At 41.3% G+C, this 18,515-nt stretch overlaps 1 protein-coding gene across 1 annotated transcript; it reads left to right on the top strand.

Annotated features, from left to right (window-relative positions):
* The first annotated feature begins 2,762 nt into the window (after positions 1-2,762).
* LOC144541745 (neutrophil cytosolic factor 1-like) lies at positions 2,763-17,208 on the top strand. Its single transcript, XM_078286610.1, has 11 exons — positions 2,763-2,846; positions 4,540-4,620; positions 4,908-4,983; positions 7,389-7,554; positions 8,179-8,237; positions 8,778-8,900; positions 11,613-11,720; positions 12,690-12,807; positions 13,526-13,639; positions 15,026-15,201; positions 15,917-17,208. Exons 1-11 carry the CDS (start codon positions 2,778-2,780, stop codon positions 16,078-16,080), a joined length of 1,254 nt encoding a protein of 417 aa, XP_078142736.1. The 5' UTR covers positions 2,763-2,777; the 3' UTR covers positions 16,081-17,208.
* The last annotated feature ends 1,307 nt before the right edge of the window (positions 17,209-18,515 follow it).

An 18,515-nucleotide genomic window follows, 5' to 3' on the forward strand; every position in this document is an offset into this window, starting at 1 on the left:
CCGTTGCTTAGAAAAGAATATAATCCTGTAACGGTTGAAAATGCAGCCCCCTCGCGCGCTGCAACACGCCACCAAAACACAGTGCAGATGCAAACGGCCTGGAGCAGACTGTCTGAACGGGTTGCGTTCAGGCGCGCCTCGGAAACTCCCCTTTTCACCGCAAACCCAACAGAAATTCTGGTTACGTCCCATTCCAAAGGGATTATCCCTGCACCCTGCTCACTGCTCAGGCACCTGTCCCGTTGCTTCCCAAAGTGGGGAACGGACCGAATTTCAGAGGATCCCCAGCAAAATTAACAATCGTTTTATTTCATTTCTATTATTTCACTAGGTTTCACTAGGCAATAAGGACTATTTTGTTCATAGGTTTCACTCTCCACCCTGCTGGTATCACCTACAGTATATAGGCCTCCTACAGTTCTATAATTCTCTGCCAAGTCATGTTTAACAACACGGATCTTCTCAGCTGGGGTTCCACAAATCTTAAATCTCATTAAAACGATATAAAAAAGTTTGGGAATATGTTCTATTGTCTGGTAAACTGCAGCTTGTTGAAAATGCTGCCGCCGCTGGCCAAGACCGGGATGAAGAGGATCTGTGCTGTTTGCACCACGACTACGGCTCAAATGATTATCCCCATTATTTCACTAGATATTGTGATGATTACACTTGTTGATTTGAGGAACAAAATATGTATTCATTATTTTTATTGCACTTTTTGTATCAATACCTTGACTATTTAGGCTTACTACAATGATGGATGTTGTAAATGAAATGTTTCACTGATAGCTGATATTATGATATTCTATGATTATCTATTTATTGTCTGTTTACACAGGATTAAACAGGACACACACACACACACACACACCAGGCTGATCTGTGTGTTTGGATGTCATCAGCCTGATGATTCATCAGCTGCTCCTCAGTGACAGTAATGTGACTCTGTGGAAGGAAGTTAACTCATCTGTTTTCTCCAAATATCAGAGCCGTCACTGCAAAACATGACACACTTTGCTAGTGATTCATAAAGATTATTTGAAGTCATTTAATCTCATCTAGATCAGTCTGCTGCTTCAAGAAATTACACTATCTTTTTTTCTTAAAACGTTTGTGCTTCAAGAGCTTCTTTTTTGTTGCGAGGTTGTGTCTTTGTCATATTGCCGTTTGAGTGAACTTTTTTAAAACTAGCAAAACTATCTCAGTGTCGTCATCAGTTATCCCAGTTATCAAAGTGGAGTTGGACGACTTCACTTACAATTCACTGAAAATATTAAAGGTCCCACATCATGTAAAGCAGGACTCCCTCTCCTCTCTGATGATAAAGGAGTTGGATGGTCTATCTAAACATGGTGAAAGTATCAAAACTAAATCCACACAATCCATATTAGAAAAGCGAGCCTCTAAACGAGCCGTTTGGACTTCCGTAACTTTGTGGCGTCACAAAGGTTCGCTCATTATCATTTCTGTAATAAATAATAGACTAACAAAGTGTTTTTTTCAAAGCGGTCGAGCGGTCGTCATTGTTTATTACCGGAGAGTTTTCCCTACCTGTAGCCGCCGGGCCGCGGCGTCTCACGTTTCACTCTCGAAACGGTTAGCCAATCGGAACAGAGGGGTCGTTAATATTAATGAGCCTTAAAGACACGGCGACAGAAACGGCCTGTTCTTGGTAAGGCTCAGAGAGATGCTGGAAAATGAACGTGGAGAAATGGATTGAGAGTGTTTTTGGTTCATGACACCACACACACAGCTTTGAATGAAAACAAACAAAAATAGCTTGTTATGTGGCTAGTTACTGTTCAACAGTGATTTACGGTTGAAGGGAGGAAGTTAGTATCAGTGGGCTGTTTGATTGTGTTTCCACACTTTTTGTTCCTCTTTTCACGTTGCAAAAGTTTTTGAAAGTTTAGCTGAAAGCCCCAGTGAAACCACACACATCTGTGGAATAGAGGGGGCTGCTAGAAAAATAATGTGGTAAATAAATATTGCGCTGTGTTGAAGTCTGTGTCTCCAGGATGAAATCACGAGCCGGGAATCCCCATGAGACAAATGAGGAACATTTCAGGGGGAATTCAGTATTTACTAGATTTTATGGAGGTTTGACTGTTTACTGATTTACATGTTGGAGATGGTCGGTTTTGCCGACAATACTAGCCTACTACTATACTAGTACTACTACTGCTATACAGTAGTGGAAAGAGTACTAGAATATCCTACTTTGCTGATATTTTACTGCAGTACAAGTAAAAGTAAAAATCTACTTCAGTAAAAGTAAAAAGTGTCTGATTCGAAATGTTTTCAGAGTAAAAGTTCCTGAGTTCCTCTTTAGGAATCTTTTCCATGTGGTTCTAAAAGGAGAGAGGTCAGAGTTCAAACTAGATTCTTGTCACTGGAAACATTAGAAATTACAAAATAAAGTTTGTCAGTTTACGTTGATCCAGTTTCTGCTGCTGATGGAGACACAATCTGAGACACAATCTGTTCTGTGATGGATGGATTGAAAATGGAGTGAAGGACAAAACTCCAGGAGAAACAGACTTAAGTGAAAGTAAAATTACTGACTGAAAAATAAGTTTATTTCCTGGTATCTGTTTCTCAGTGGACAGTGAGCTACATGAGCTTCAAAGGTGTAAAGAGGAACTACGCCTTGTGGTCGGCTGGTGACACACACACACACACACACACACACACACACACTATATAAGCCCCCTGCTGCCTTGCTGCTCAGTGGATTCGATTCCTTCTTCTCATCTGCTGTCCGGTCCGGTCTGAACATGGAGACGTACGTCAGGCATGTGGAGCTGCTGGGCTTCGAGAAGCGATTCTTCCCCAGTCAGCACTATGTAAGACTCAAATATTTCAGTTATTCTGCAAAAGGGGCTTGAAATCTTTGGGGAAATTTAGACTGGGCATTTTCAAGATTAGAGACATGCTTGAATCAGACATCTAAGTGTTTGAAATGAGTGGATTTAGTTGTTCTTGTCTCAAGTCGGTGTGTTGTCAGACTTTTTGTTTGTAAATGTGCTTGAAGTCCTTGGGTGACTTCTGATTGTTGATTGATGTTTTCATGATCAGGAACACGCTTGAATCATAAATCAAATGTTTGGAAGTCTGTGAGCGTCAGACGGTTTCACTATACAACCAATTGGTGTGATATATTAACAAGAATATCATATACATATCAGCTTTAAAGAAAAATGTAATTTCTGTCAACGTTAAAGGAATATTTTGGAATTACATGAAACTGTCTGGCACTGGAAAAAAAAAGCTTGACAACTGACCTGGAAAGTTATTGAATGGAGTCTGAATTTGACTGTATACAAGGCCAGTTGACAAACAATTATAATCCAATAGTGAAGAGAATAACTACAGGCCTACCTCATTTAATACAAATGTATAGGCTACAGTGTAAATTTGAATCTGGGAACAAGGAAGCAGAGTTAAATATTTGATGAAGATTCTCATGGTAAAGTCCTCACATTACTTAACCTGTTCATTTACTTAGCTTACTTAAAGGTGCTATATGTAGTATTTTAATATCAATAGTTATCAACACATTCATTTTGAGTTCAATTACTGTAAGAAAAAAACAAAAAAAACAAAGACAATTCACAAGCCTATCAGCCTCTACTCTGCATCCTCCATTGTTTCTCCACCTGGTGGATCTGGAGGGAAATCTGAAATCGGAAGCAACAGGGCTGATGGGAAATGTAGTCTTAATGTGGAGAAACACTAGAACTAACAATACTACTGGAGTGAGAGGCGATCGACCACCAAGATCATAGTAATCATACTAAGGCAGAGGTGGGGACTCGAGTCTTAAATTTTGACAATTTTAATAGCTTGAGACTTGACTTGATGCATGAAGAGAAGACTTGAGACTTGACTTGACTTGGGTTCTGGTGACTTGGGACTTGCCTCTGACTTGTACTTTGATGACTTGAAAAGGTTTCTAAAGTCTTGACTTGAGATCTTGTGTTTGTGTAAATGACTTAGATTGAAAGTGATGAGATTTGTTCCAGCGGACGACTGAATTTAAATTCTGTTTTCTGAATTTGTATGGAATGATTGAATTTATTGAAGTTGAAACTGATTATAGAAATCAAACTCATGATGCTCTTACCAAGTTTTTATCCTATTAAAACCATATTGCATTGAAAAGCCTTAGATATTTAGTTTTCTTTAAGATATTAAATTGATACTGGACTCTTGATTTGTTCTGACTTGACTTGCTGTTCTACATTTAGACTTGAGACTTGACATTAATGACATGGACTTGACTTGGACTTGACTTGGTAATCTACATTTAGACTTGAGACTTGACTTTAATGACTTGGACTTGACTTGGTAATCTACATTTAGACTTGGGACTTGACTCGAGACTTGAGACTGACTTGGGACTCGAGCGAAGTCGACTTGGTCACTCCTCTGTACTAAGGTATCACATTATATTTGACAGTGATATAGATGTTTAAAAGATGCCACACATACTGCAGCACCTAACAGTTGGTGTTCTGACTCTGTTCCTGTGGACAGGTGTACATGCTGATGGCTAAATGGAGCGACCTCTCTGAGAAGCTGATCTACAGGACGTATCCTGAGATGCACACCTTCCATGTGAGTTCCTCTGCAATACAAAACAACTGTTACTTATACTTACTACTGTATAACTCGATCAGTAGAGCAAGGAACTATAGAGAATCCACCTCCTGTTCTTTGGGGTGAGATGCCTTCACAAGCTCAGTGGGGTTTCTTTGTCTCAAACACAGAGTTGGTATTTCCTCTCTCTTTTTTCATTTGTTTTCCCATTAATTGTATCTGTAAATAGACTGAACCTGAGTCTAAACTAAGACAAAACAGAGTGAAGTCAGTCTGTGTTAAGAGACGTTGTGTTTTGCTCACAGAAAACCCTGAAGGAGATGTTTCCCATCGAGGCTGGTCAGATCGAAAAGAAAGACAGAATCATCCCTTCATTACCAGGTAAAACACACACACACACACACACACACACACACACACCAGACACAGAAACTCAAACACAGTTCTGTTTGAGTTTCGAGTTTTCCTGTCTCTCTCTGGTGATTTTTTTCTCACCTCTTTTTTTCTCTTTGGGGCTAAAAACAATGAGCTCCTCTGGGTTTCTGTGGCTCTCCTGCACAGATTGTATTTCTTCCCTTCTTTTTAAGTTTTGTGCATGTAAAGTCTGTTGCAACAAAACATTATAACAAACTAAATGACTGTTAGCAGAAAGGCAGAATCAGTTTATTCACCAAGGACAATAGATAAACATGAATTTGTGTTGGTGATATTTGTGTAAAGACATAATGAGATGTTACAGAGCTGATGGAGCGTCAAACTCAATATGACTCTATGAGAAATGGAAAGCGATGCAAGTTTGAATATGTGATGCCAGACTCTACTGGTAACAGTGGGTGAAGTATCAGAGAAATTATAAAGACGATGGAAGGACTTTACCAGCTTCAACCTTTCAGTTAAAAATACATGCTGCAATATTCTTTGAGGAAGCACCTGGGATCGTCAACCAGATGGTAAATCTACTTCACTTTTTTCTTTCCGTTTATTGAAGCAATTGAGAAAATTGGTGAAATTATTAATCAGTTTTTGGCAGGTGTGAGTCATGGACAAAACAAGACAAGACGAGACGAGACGTTTGAGTGTTTCTACGTTTCCAGAGACAAGAGAAATAAAAAAATAGCTCAGTCCGAACATGCTGCTGGGACTTTACCACCTTATGACAGGTGTCACAAAACGAGCAGTTTGTTGCATAGTTGTGTGTTTTCACCAGAGAGTCTCAGTTCCTCCTCGGTCCTTCAGAGCGAAGGTGTTGTTTACGGTGAAAACAGAACTCCGCCTTGTGAAACGTTTGCTTACAAAATATTTGATGCAATGTGGAGAAGGAGAAGCGATGAGGAACCTCACTCCGCCTCCTCCTCCTGCAACACCAGAATCTTTACCCCGGAAAGTGCCAGAAATCACAGGTGAAATAACTGTTGAGACATTGGCTTTGATCAACAGCCTTATCAACCGCCGCAGGTTTATTCTGGTCATTTCGTGTCTTGTGGCAGGAAACATCTTACTTACTGCCCTGGAAAGTGAAACAAAGAATGCTGCACTTCCCAAACTGCAGTGCATCTGAATATTTGTGTAAAACTGACTCACTATAAAGACTAGGGTGCAACAAGGAAGAGATCACCACTACAAACACGTGTTTTGCAGCCGCAGCTTTGCTCAAACCCACAAAACTTTACTTTAAATTCTAGGTTTCCAAAGACACCGAACACATCAGGCTGAATTATAATTATAAGGAAATGTGTAGAATATGATGCACAAACATCTAGATTTTTCCATTTGATGTAATGGTGCAGCGTCTTTATTTCACTCAATATCAGCAGCTGTAGCTTCAATGAAGCGTTGGAACGAGCAGATACAGAATATGTATAAAACATTGTTGTACAGTATGGAACTTTGAACTTTGAAGCTACTTAAAGGATAAGGCCGGTGTTTTTTAATGCATTGCTTACCGTCAACAAATCCGATGAAAATAACAAAATCAACAATGCGTTTGCTCTCCTCCCGTTACTTTCTGACTTCCCACGTTCCGTTTTTAGCCGTCAACCCGGAAGTCATTGGCTCCAATTGTAAGCTAAAAACCTTGAAATACAGCTCACAGAGACATAGTTTCACTTTTAAAAATCACTAACTGTTACCATGAAAAGTCAGACTGTTGTAGTTATTACCAAATCAAATTCAAATGGGAACAAATTCTTCATTACGCGGGGGACTATTTTCTGTGCTACGGAACTACTTTCCTGAGATCGCAAAGTGTTTACAGCCGGCTTATTAAGTTGTTTGAGGACGTGTTTTTAATAGTTTTTAATAGTTTTTTTAATACAATGGAGTTCTATGGCTGCTGGGACATGAGGCTGCACTGGGCACCGGCTACATGGACGAGACTTGTTGGCAAAACAAAATCATTGCTGATTTTGTTATTTTCATAGGATTTGTTGACGGTAAGAAATGCATTTAAAAACACCGGCCTTATCCTTTAAGGGTGAATTTAAGGGGAAGGTGAGGGTGTGAGGGGTTAACTGCTCTGCTCTCCCCCTCCTGCCCCTCCTGCCCCTCCTCCCCCTCCTGCCCCTCCCGCCCCTCCTCCCCCTCCTCCCCCTCCTCCCTCTCCTGCCCCTCCTCCCCCTCCTCCCCGTCCTCCCCCTCCTGCCCCTCCTGCCTCTCCTCCCCCTCCTCCCCCTCCTCCCTCTCCTGCCCCTCCTGCCCCTCCTCCCCCTCCTGCCCCTCCTCTCCCTCCTCCCCCTCCTCCCCCTCCTGCCCTTCCTCCCCCTCCTGCCCCTCCTCCCCCTCCTCAGCTCCCAGGTGGGTGGACAGCCAGAAGTCCACAGAGACGAGGCAGAGCACCTTGGCAGAGTATTGCCACTCCCTCATCAACCTGCCGCCTCACATCTCCCGCTGCAAACTGGTCTGCAGCTTCTTCAGGGTGCGACCGGAGGACGAGAACCCGCCCGCCCCGAACCCGTCAGTACAACACACCTTTCCATCCTGCCGGTTTATCAGAGAGTTTCAGTGGAGACTGTGAGGAAAGATAGGCGAGTGACAGGTTGGGTTAGCAGGTGTGACTTTGTGCAAGTCTGGAGGGGCGTTATTGATAAAAAGCAAACTTATACATGTTCAGCACTGCTTCTCCACATAAGTAAATGAAAAACAACAACGACAAAAAACAAGTTCATAGTTCATGTGCCAACTGCTGAGCTGGTATGACTCTTTGTTTCCATCCAACTCATGCAAATTTTATGGAACTTTTTGAAATGTTGCAAAAAATAAAATACGAATGAGGTGCGTTTCTATCAGTTGAGTTGAAGTGAATAAATAGGCTTCCTGAATATCAAAATAAAACACATCCACCAAAATAGAATGAATCTTTCAAACATTGTTTAGCATGGGACAGGTTGTTAAAGCGTCGGTGTCAGTGCTGTTCAGCCTCCAATCAGCACCTAAAACTTTGGTGCTCTCTGACTAAATTAAAAGTAATCTTAGAAAAGTTTCCCATGTTTCTAACCTTCTGTACATTTGTTACGTGCATTTTGTCATTTGGAGTTGATGTGTGTGAATCATAACATCATATCATCGTTTCCTCTTTAGACTGAAAAGGAATGAGACGTTTGTGGTGTCCAGGGAGAAGTCCAGAGGCAACGCATCCGGTAAGATCTATTTTAAACTGTTTTCTACTTTCTTCTTCAGCTGATGGGAAAGTTGATTCCTGTTCTACGACATGCTCAGACTTGTGAATCAGCTAGTTCACACCATGCTACACTAGAATGATGAAAGGTAGATTTTTAAGGGATGGAGATGGGGAAAATTGCAGGTAAATGACAAAATAAGGAGTGATGAAAGTAGGATGGAAGAAACGTTGATTTTATTGCTCTTATAACTCCATTGCCTCTAAGTGTTGCTGTGTATTGCAGCCTTTTAAACTTAAAGCTGTTGGTTATAACTGAGGGATTTTATTCCAACATGTCCACTTAAGAAAAGATGTTTTTTGTACATTCATTGCTCGTTTGCTTGATTTTTCAAATATACATCTGATTATGTCATCCATGTGTCGTAAAATTCTTTGGCTAGCAAATAACTTCAACCACAATCCATAGTGAATTTTATTTTCATGCCAGCAATTAATTTTAGGAAGTGCTCTTCAGTATCCTGGCCTTCACACATATTATTTTTCCCGTCATCCTCCTCAGAGATTTCCAGCCCCATCATACTGGACAGCTACAGAGTGATCGCCGACTTCGACAAGACTTCCAAACACGAGATCAATCTGCACACCGGGGACCTGGTGGAGATTGTGGAGAAAAGTCCCAATGGTAAGAAGAAGTGAACACCTTAATATTGCACAAACTTCCCTGGGAATACCTGAAAACAACCATGACCAACCATATATTTCTTCAAAATACATAATGTAACTCATACATCCAACTATAATCATGGGGAATTGTCCCAATGTTGAGAAGAAATACTCAGTACTTCATTTCAAACAGACTCTTTTAGACCGTGATGCATTGGGAACAAAAGGTGTTACGGCTGGGCAAGTGAACCCAAGTGCGAGACACAGACAGGAGGCAGCGAGTACAGTTCAAAGACAGTTTATTTACAGAGCTGGAAGCTGGAAGCTGGGGCGAGGGCTCGGGGCGGGTAGCTGGAAACCTGGAGCTGAGGATAAGGCGCGAAGCTGGGCCAAGGCAGGACAGGGAAGGTGCTGAGGAGAGCGAGGTAGAGCGGGGTCCAAAGAGCTGAACTGATCCGATGAGGGAGGCAGGAGGGCTGGAGACAGGAGGCTGGCGTCTGGCTGGCAGGCGGCACGGTAGCTGAGTCTTTGCATGAACAGCATGTACGATCCGGCGGTGAGTGGATGGCCAAGCCGGGGATAATATACTGTGGGCTGCTGAGCTGATGGGAAGCAGGTGAGCAGACTGGAGACGAGCAGATTACATGCAGGTGTGCAGGAAGAGCTTGAGCCGGGAGCCAGGAGAACGAGGGGAGACCACACACAAACACAAGGAAAACACAAGGGCTAGGCAGGGATCATGACAGCTATAACAGCTATAACCAACAGCATTTTTGATATGTTTCTTCCTTACATCCCTCTATAATAATGCAGAACAGTATTACCCAATAGTTCATAGTGTTGGAACTGATGCTTTAGACCGTGATGCATGAGGAACAGCAGGAAGGAAACAGACAAGTACGACTTACGGTATTTTCTTCAAGACATTATGTCATTATGTCTAATTATAACAGTGGAGAATAACTGCAGTGGCTCAAGCAGGGAAACATTTCGGGTAAAGCTAATGTGGGGGACAGTCCAGCCAACCCAAGCAGCCGACTCAGCATTACAGCACCAGCACCTCAGATAGTGTCCCTTACTTGGATTATGGGTACAGCAGTGATGTAAGGTAAGAGGGTGTGGCTTGTACCTTCTGCATTACTGAAGTACCAATAATCCTCGTAAAAAGCGTCAAGCCATAATCAAGTGTATTATGGCTTTTACAGTTGTTTGCTTACCTGATTGCTTAGGCACTATCTTTGAAACTATAGGCTATTTTTGCAAAACTCTACACACTAACCACAAAACCTTACACCAAACCAGCAAAACATTATACATCTCTTGCAAAAGCAAACAATTCTGGCAAAACTCTTCAAACTCTTTTAAAAAATTGTGTTTTTGCGTCAGTACAGTACACACAAACCATCATTTGAATAAGCACACGAAGCACCAACTACACACACACATACACACAGGTATCCAAATGTGTAAAGTATGGATGTGTATTCCAAACATAACACACTATCAATACAAATAAGGGGAAAAAGTTATTTTTTTTTTTTCTTACTGTAAGAAAAAAAAAAAATAACTTTTTCCCCTTATTTGTGTATGTGTATGTGTGTTTACTACATGTATGACAAAACTTTACAGTATTGCAAACTGCTATGCCCTGCACACAGAAAGAGCAAAAGCCACAAGTGTTTTTCATTTATACTATCAGTGCGTAGTTGGTGCTTCGTGTGCTTATTCAAATGATGGTTTGTGTGTACTGTATTGACGCAAAAACACATTTTTTTAAAAAGAGTTTGAAGAGTTTTGCGAGAATTGTTTGCTTTTGCAAGAGATGTATAATGTTTTGCTGGTTTGGTGTAAGGTTTTGTGGTTAGTGTGTAGAGTTTTGCAAAAATAGCCTATAGTTTCAAAGATAGTGCCTAAGCAATCAGAAAAAACTGTAATCAGCTGTTACCAAGGCTTGTGTACTGACAGATTGGTAACTAAAGACTGCATGAGTAACTGTGCACATGCAGAACATCTTTGACCAATAAACTGATATGACTGAGCCTACATGTTGCATAATATTGCTGTAAATACATCTTGTTGCCGGGCAACATTTGACCGTACATTTTTTTTTTTTACCTCATTGTGTTGTCCATCTGTGTTGCCCGAAAACCTTCCTGGTGTACAATTATCTTCATACAGTGAAGCACAGGCAACAGTCTGAAGCAATGTAGAAGGGCAACTATGACCAACAGTATTTTCCCAGGATGCTTTTGTGCCTTACAGCCCCGGATAGTTCCACACTGACGAGCCGTTGAAGGAGAAGCTGCATTTCCTCACAGTTTCATTACTGCTCATTACATTGCATCACATTACTGACCCAGTGAAGCTCAGTGTGGAGAGCAAGGCACTAACACTGCCGGGGTCAGAGGCTCCGCTCCCACTTCCTCCTGTTCAAAAACTGAAGACGTGCTTGAGTTTTATTTCTTTACCCAGTACTTCTGTATCATGCATGATCATTCTACAGACAGAAAATCACATCTGTTGTCAGGAAGCTGAGGCTCTGACCCTTGACCTCTTTACAACTGCTTGCTTGTCATGTTGGTGATGGAGGATTTGAGGCTTATTCCACAGGTGCAGTCATTGTGAGTCGCCCCGGATCAGAGCGTCAGCTAAATGCCAAAGATATGAATGTGAAATGTAAACATCGTGCGGCCGATGTCCGGTTCTGAGCTGATCCCGCTCCTCTCTGCAGGTTGGTGGTTCTGCCAGTGTGAGTCTAAACGAGGCTGGGTTCCTGCCTCCTACCTGGAGCCTCTGGACGGCCCGGAGGAGGCTGAGGAGGCAGACCCCAACTATGAAGGCAAGTCTCCCCACATACCATTCAAATAAATACTGAGATCGCAATGTTAGCTACTGCGGTTTTTGTTGTAGGGAAAGATGCTTCAGACAAACTCCTGAGTGAGGCGTCCTGAAGAATCCCACTAATCAAGTTGTGTGTTGCTAAGATCATGAATGGTATTTTACATTTTAATGTCCGATAACCGATAACTGTGAATGTCTTTAAACTACAAATGTGTTATTTGTATTTTTTATTGTAACTTTGTTTTGAAAAGCGCTATACAAATAAAGATTATTATTTACTGTCCACTGTTGGGTGCTGTGCTGGTTTTGCAAGGTGAATTTCCTTCGGGACAATAAATGAAGATTTTCATTCCAAAATTCCTTATTAATATACGTGTATATGAAGAAGAATATGTATAGTAATATGTTTGTGAGAAAGAATATTGTTAGTTATACTTTATGATTTTAATATCATTTGGTTGTTTTGTCTTTAAGTGTCTTATCTGTTGTCATGCTTTTATGTTTTGTGTGGAAGAGTAGCTTATCTTCTGCATCAGCTAATGGGGATCCTAATAAAATCCTAAATCCTAAATAAGGAAAAGGAAAACCATGTTGTTCCTTGTTGCAAAAATATAATTAAATAATCTATAATGAAGCATTTTTATGAGCAAAGGTCTTGACATAACTAGACAAACAAAAACAGAAAACAATTGTCAAAATGGCTAAAGAAAGTGGAAAATTGTAAAAACGAATAATATTCTAAATCATATTTTAGCCACATTACCTCAAAAACACAAATATTTACTGTCTACAGTTAGTACTTTTATTATGATATAGAGAGATAGGGTTTATTATGATATATAGTAGTATATCCAAATAAGAACTGCAGCAGTGGAAGTAGTCGTACTACAAGTAACTTCTTTCCTAAATGAATGTTGTGAAGCTGTGTGTGTTTTGACTCTCTGACGCCCTGCCGGTCCGCCTGCAGGAGATCTGCACGTCACCATCAGAGCCTACAAGGGGGAGCAGGAGGATGAGATGTCTCTGGAGCTGGGGGAAACCATCGAGGTCATTCACAAGCTGCTGGACGGCTGGTGGGTCGTCAGGTACGGAACACACACACACACACACACACACACACACACACACACACACACACACACACACACACACACACTCTAGGGCTGAACAATTAATCGAAATTTTATCGAAATCGCAATATGGCCTACTGCAATTTTCAAATCGCAGGAGGCGCAATATTTGTTAAATGTGTGTCAAAATACCGTTTTAAATGAAATATTGTCGTGCTGCAGAGATGTCCTGGCCTACACATCATATTCTACAGACTTAAGAAAACATCTTTGTTTGGTACAGATCCCCGCAAAAATCACACCATAATCATTTTAATACGTTTTTCAATGAAAATGAGAATAATGATGTAAAAATGATCATTCCCTCTAATATCGCAAATCATATCGCAATTGCAATATCAATCAAAATAATCGCAATTAGATATTTTTTTCAAAATCGTTCAGCCCTAACACACACACACACACACACACACACACACACACACACACACACACACACACACACACACACACACACAGAAGTAGTGGTAGTAGTAAATATTATTAATAGTAGTAGTAGTGTATACTGCACTTGTACCTTTCTAACTCAAAGCATTACATGATTCACCTTGACTTCCTCCCATGTCAGTCAGCACTGTGTTAAATGACTCTACTCTCTCACATATTAGTCTGTAGAGCAGCTGAACACCTAACGTTGACAGTGAGCTGTAAACACTGACGCTGTTCCTCTCAGGAAAGGAGAGCAGACGGGACATTTCCCCTCCATGTTCCTGCAGAAGGCCGGCAAGAGAGACGCAGCCGAGCCGATGAGGAGCAGCCTGCAGAGACAGACGCCCCCGCCCCGCCGGTACGAGCCAGCAGAGCACATTACAGATCATGACAATACAAATATATGTGATGATATTGATAACTCCAGGGAAATGCTGATTAAAGAGCGCTCCCCCCCCCCCCGCTCACTACACCGGCCTGCTGTCCCACTGTCAAGGGATTACAGTAATCTGATGGAGAAAGGTAGCAAGTCTAATCCATTATGCTCAGAATAAAAAAACAGGCAGGCTCTGGATGTCGGTTATGAGATGAAAGACACAAACATAATTTCACACGTCCACTCCCTGCCGGAGAGTCCTTGAGCAAGACTTCAAATGTATGTGTGTGTGTGTGTGTGAGGGATAAGCAAAGAAACAAATTCCTAACATAGTATGTAATGTGGTATAATACACACTCAAATCCTAAAAGGAATAAACTGTTAGATCAACTGCACATTTTATGGATTTTGCAAGCAAAGTAATCCAAAAGTAACTGAAATTAAACAGATTATACAACAGAATAACTCATAATGTGCGTCACCTTCATGCCAGCAGTCATATTGAAAGAGAGGACGTCACATTTTCTATTTATTTAATTTATTTCCTAAATGTTGAACATCTTGCTTCGAAGTGAAACAAGTTTGAAGTTAGTTCCCTTGTGGGCAATCCAATGTTGAGAAAAGCTTCACTTCAGACAAAGCAGAAGTTCCTGTCTCTCTGTTTCCCTCTGTTGCCTCATGGTGTGATTTCACTTCCTGTCTCTGCTGTCAGCAGTGTGCACGTACTCTCTGGGTATGTGCTCTATTTACAGTAAAACCACCTATTAGCCTAAACACTATCTTTTTTAAGAATTAGATTTTTTTTTAGAAAGAATACATTAAAGTGGTAATCCTCAAAATATATATTTTTAAAAACTCTATTTAGTCTCCATCTTTGTCCCTCAGCCTCACTGTGGTGTTTCTGCACTGCTCTTCCCACAGATCACCTGTCAATCAAACAGTGTGGGCGGAGTTTGGATTTTCTGTTGCTGCAGTTTGAGTTTCTCTTTTCTCTGTCTGTTCAGCCATGGCGGCTATCACTGCTCATGCTAACTACCCAGTTCTTCTTCTTCTGTTGATTCCAAACAAACCGGAAATGCAAAACGCATCACTTCCTGTGCGGCAGAGGATTTTTCCCAGGAAAGAGCGACCAGACACCGGCTGTTTAGAACAGACAGAGGAGAAGATTTATGAACTGGAGATATGTTGGATCACTGTTGAGTTAGAGCAGTCGGTGCTAGACAGTAGTAAACAGTTATTTACATGAAAATGTGACCGATTATCAGTCAAAATAATATTAATATTAATAATAATAAACTTACCACTGCAGCGCTGTGTGTGTGTGTATGTGTGTGTGTGTGTGTGTGTGTGTGTCCTCTCCGGTCTCAGGTCCACCATCCGTAACGCCCACAGCATCCACAGCCGGGCGCGGCAGCGGCTCAGCCAGGACTCATACCGCAGGAACAGCCGCCGCTTCCTGCAGCAGAAGGGCGGCCGGCTCGCCGAGGCCAAGAGGAGCGGCGCCGCCCCCGCCAAGTCCCCGCTGCAGGAGAGGAAGAACCAGGGTATGGAAGTCTGGTCATGTTAACATGTTGCACTAGGTGTCAGTCTGGCTCAGACCGCTGTAGTCGCTTCAGCAGGACGCCTGTGTGATGGTCAAAGCTTTTTCTACTGTTGCACTCATTTTAATTTCTATGGATAAGAGCGTCAGCTAAATACCTAAAATGTAAATGTAAACTCCACCAGCTCTATCTTATCTTATCTTATCTTATCTTATCTTACCTTATCTTAAATGGTTATGTTGGATTTTCTCTGTGTAATGTAAAAATGTAAATACTATCGTAAAGGCGCTTCATGTAGCATTTTAAACATCATCAATATGTCAAATTAAAGTTGCTGCCTTGGTCTAATGACTGTAAACCAATGAGACCATGGTGGAGCTGATTGGTCTCACACCATGTAGTATTGTTAGTTCTAGTGTTTCTCCACATTAAGACTACATTTCCCATAAGCCTCGTTGCTTCCTGCAATCCAGCAGATTTCCCTCCAAATCCACCAGGTGCAGAAACAATGGAGGATGCAGAGTAGAGGCTGATAGAGGCTGACAGGTTTCTCACTGGTGGTCTCATTTGTTAACAGTAATTATACTAATGTCTCAAAATTAATACGGTAATGATTAATTGATGTTAAAATGACACACGTAGCATCTTTAAAAAGCACTCTGAACACAGATGGGACCTCATCACTTAGTGTTGATTTGACGTGGTTTCTAACCCCCAGACAACATCCCCGAGCAGTCCGGCTCCAGCTCTGAAGGGGAACTGAAGAAACCGGCTCCCATCATCCCGCCCCGGCCCAGTCCGGAGCTCATCCTGGAGCGCTGCACCGACAACACCCGCAAGAAGGTCAGCATCCGCAAGACCGGCACCGAATCCACCGGCTAACTCGGCTTCTCCGGGGGGGATCAGGTTTCAGCTTATAAGTTATATCTTAAGTTTCTAACCAGCTAGCATAGCGCTCTTTACGCCTGTGAGCGCTACAAACACACCGGTACCAACTGGGGATGGGACGATATGAAAAATAAAAAATGTGACAATAAGTATCGTGGGGCAGGAACATGAATGGTGATATCAGCTCCATGTTATTCTGCTGTCAGGAACATGAATGGTGATATCAGCTCCATGTTATTCTGCTGTAGTAATCACTAATGAGACTCTTGACCATCACAGTTTCACAAGCTCTCCATCCAAATTATATTATTGTCACTTTGTAATGACATTTTTAAATTGTTGTTTACATTCTAGCAGCCAATGGCATCGCTAGAAAGATTTGTGTCTCAGAAATAAACAGAATTCTGCACAGTCAGACTTTGCTGTCACTGAACTTTAATTTATTACATGGTATCCTGGTTGTATTGAATCCTGAACCTCAGATCACGTATCGAATCGTATCAGTGGAGAAACATATCGTCCCCTCCCTAGTACCAAACAGTCTTTCAGTGTTTCAGAATGATCAGTTCTTACATTTTGCAAGCTGTTGGCTACACAGGCAGCTAAATATGTAAAAGCAGACACAGCTAACATCATGAACAGATGCTTAGATTTCATTCTCCGGTAATCCAGAAGTCCCAAGTCCCTGGTTTGGATGGGAACCTGAGCCAGGAGAGGGTCTGCTCCCTGCTGTGTCTGTCTGCTCGGCTCTACCTCCCTGCTGTGTTACCATGTTCACACTTAACAGTGCAAGTTAACAAAGCTACATTTCCATTTCAGCGGTTTGCCATTTTGGTCGCAGTGTTAAAGAGTTCTCTCATGAAAGTGATGCCATGCATGAAATGGACGTTTATATTGGAGGAAAAAAAAAGTTAAACGGAGAAAAAATAGAAATGTTTCTGTATGTGGAAGCGTGTGAAGCTATTTCCAAGCATATGATCCTTTCTACATGCAGCTTTGTTATTTATTTGTTGAATAAAGACAATTTATAAAATAAAAATATAAAAAAAAAAAAGTTTAGCTTGATTTTCTGCAGTCTTTAAGATCGCGTATATAATTTTCACTGAAAAAAGTAGTGTATTACAAAATTCTGTAACTGTAATACATGATATTAAACACTTTACCACGGCCTTATCCCAGGGTGTTTTTTACTTAACCAGGGAGGGAGGGAGGGAGATAGATGGATGGATAGATAGAAACAAACTCAAGTTTCCTCAATCAGACAGTAGATGGCGCACACAGACAGTAACCTACATCCAGATGGTCAGTCCCTGTTTCAGTTTAAAATGATGAATTTCGGGTCATTTCTTTAATTCAAGAACATTTTTAAATTAATCCACACTTGATATCTCATATTCACACCTAGAACAAAAAAAAACAAAAGTTACAGTCATTCTTCCATAGGCCTACATGAGCAAAATATAACCTATTTACATTCTATGGGATTACTTGCACCTCCTATTATGTTTGGTTTCAGTTTTATCAAGTTTTTATAGTTTTCTCTCACCTGAAGATGTTCTGCCAGTGAGCTCCTGTCAGCTCTAAAGACTGTTTTGACTAATTCACTTTTTTTTCATTATTGACTACCTGCTATGTGTTACCTGCTGATGTTCTGAAGTGTAAACTTGTGTAACACTTTCAATTACAATCATTTTTTGTAGGTTTAAATTTCTGGGGTCAATTTGACCCCAAACATGAAATATGTCTGGGGGTTAACAACATGAACACATGCAGGACATGAAGTGTTTTGGATGAAGCTCTTCACTTAAAGCCTAAACTCTCTGGCTGGTTTGACTGGATCTGATGCTGTGGATCAGTCCATGGTCTCTGCTCCTGGTCCACCTCACTGCTGTGTGTGTGTGTTACTTGCCATAGACATGCTGTAGATATTAGGAGCTCTAAAAATAGAGCTGTTTCTAATGAGCCGTTTTAAAAGAGTCGTAGGAAAGTGGACCAAGGGTGCAGGGCTTTGTCTGGAGGACGAACGCAAGAAGCAGCAGAAGTAGGCCGGACAGAATGTGGGTCTTTCTGTTAAAGGACGACTGAAACACATCGAGACAAGCTGGAGGATGCTGAGGGCGTGAAGTTAATTATAAACCTGCTAGTTCCACTTCTCATTTCCTTTGTAAAATATCTGATAAACACACACCTGTGAGCAGTGTTGGGGAAAGTTACTTTTGAAACTAACTAGTTACTTTACTTTGTTACTTGCCCTAAATAGTAACTTGTTACATTTCTAAGTTAGTCTTTATTTAAAGTAACTCGTTAGTGTAGGCTCCTTTCATGTTACCTTCTGCTGATGTCATCATGTCATCATGATGATTTCTGGACAATAATAGTGCAGAAATCATCACTAAGGTTTGGGACACAGCCTTAAATAACAATCTGCT

This window comes from Centroberyx gerrardi, chromosome 11, assembly GCF_048128805.1.
Source record: "Centroberyx gerrardi isolate f3 chromosome 11, fCenGer3.hap1.cur.20231027, whole genome shotgun sequence".
In the NCBI taxonomy this organism is placed as follows: domain Eukaryota; kingdom Metazoa; phylum Chordata; class Actinopteri; order Beryciformes; family Berycidae; genus Centroberyx; species Centroberyx gerrardi.

Bases quoted from the DNA above. Each gene is read 5' to 3' on its own strand.
- LOC144541745 (XM_078286610.1), top strand. From the start codon at position 2,778: ATGGAGACGTACGTCAGGCATGTGGAGCTGCTGGGCTTCGAGAAGCGA. The intron at 7,555-8,178 runs GTCAGTACAACA...TTTCCTCTTTAG, and splicing joins AACCCGCCCGCCCCGAACCC to ACTGAAAAGGAATGAGACGT. The intron at 13,640-15,025 runs GTACGAGCCAGC...CTCCGGTCTCAG, and splicing joins CAGACGCCCCCGCCCCGCCG to GTCCACCATCCGTAACGCCC.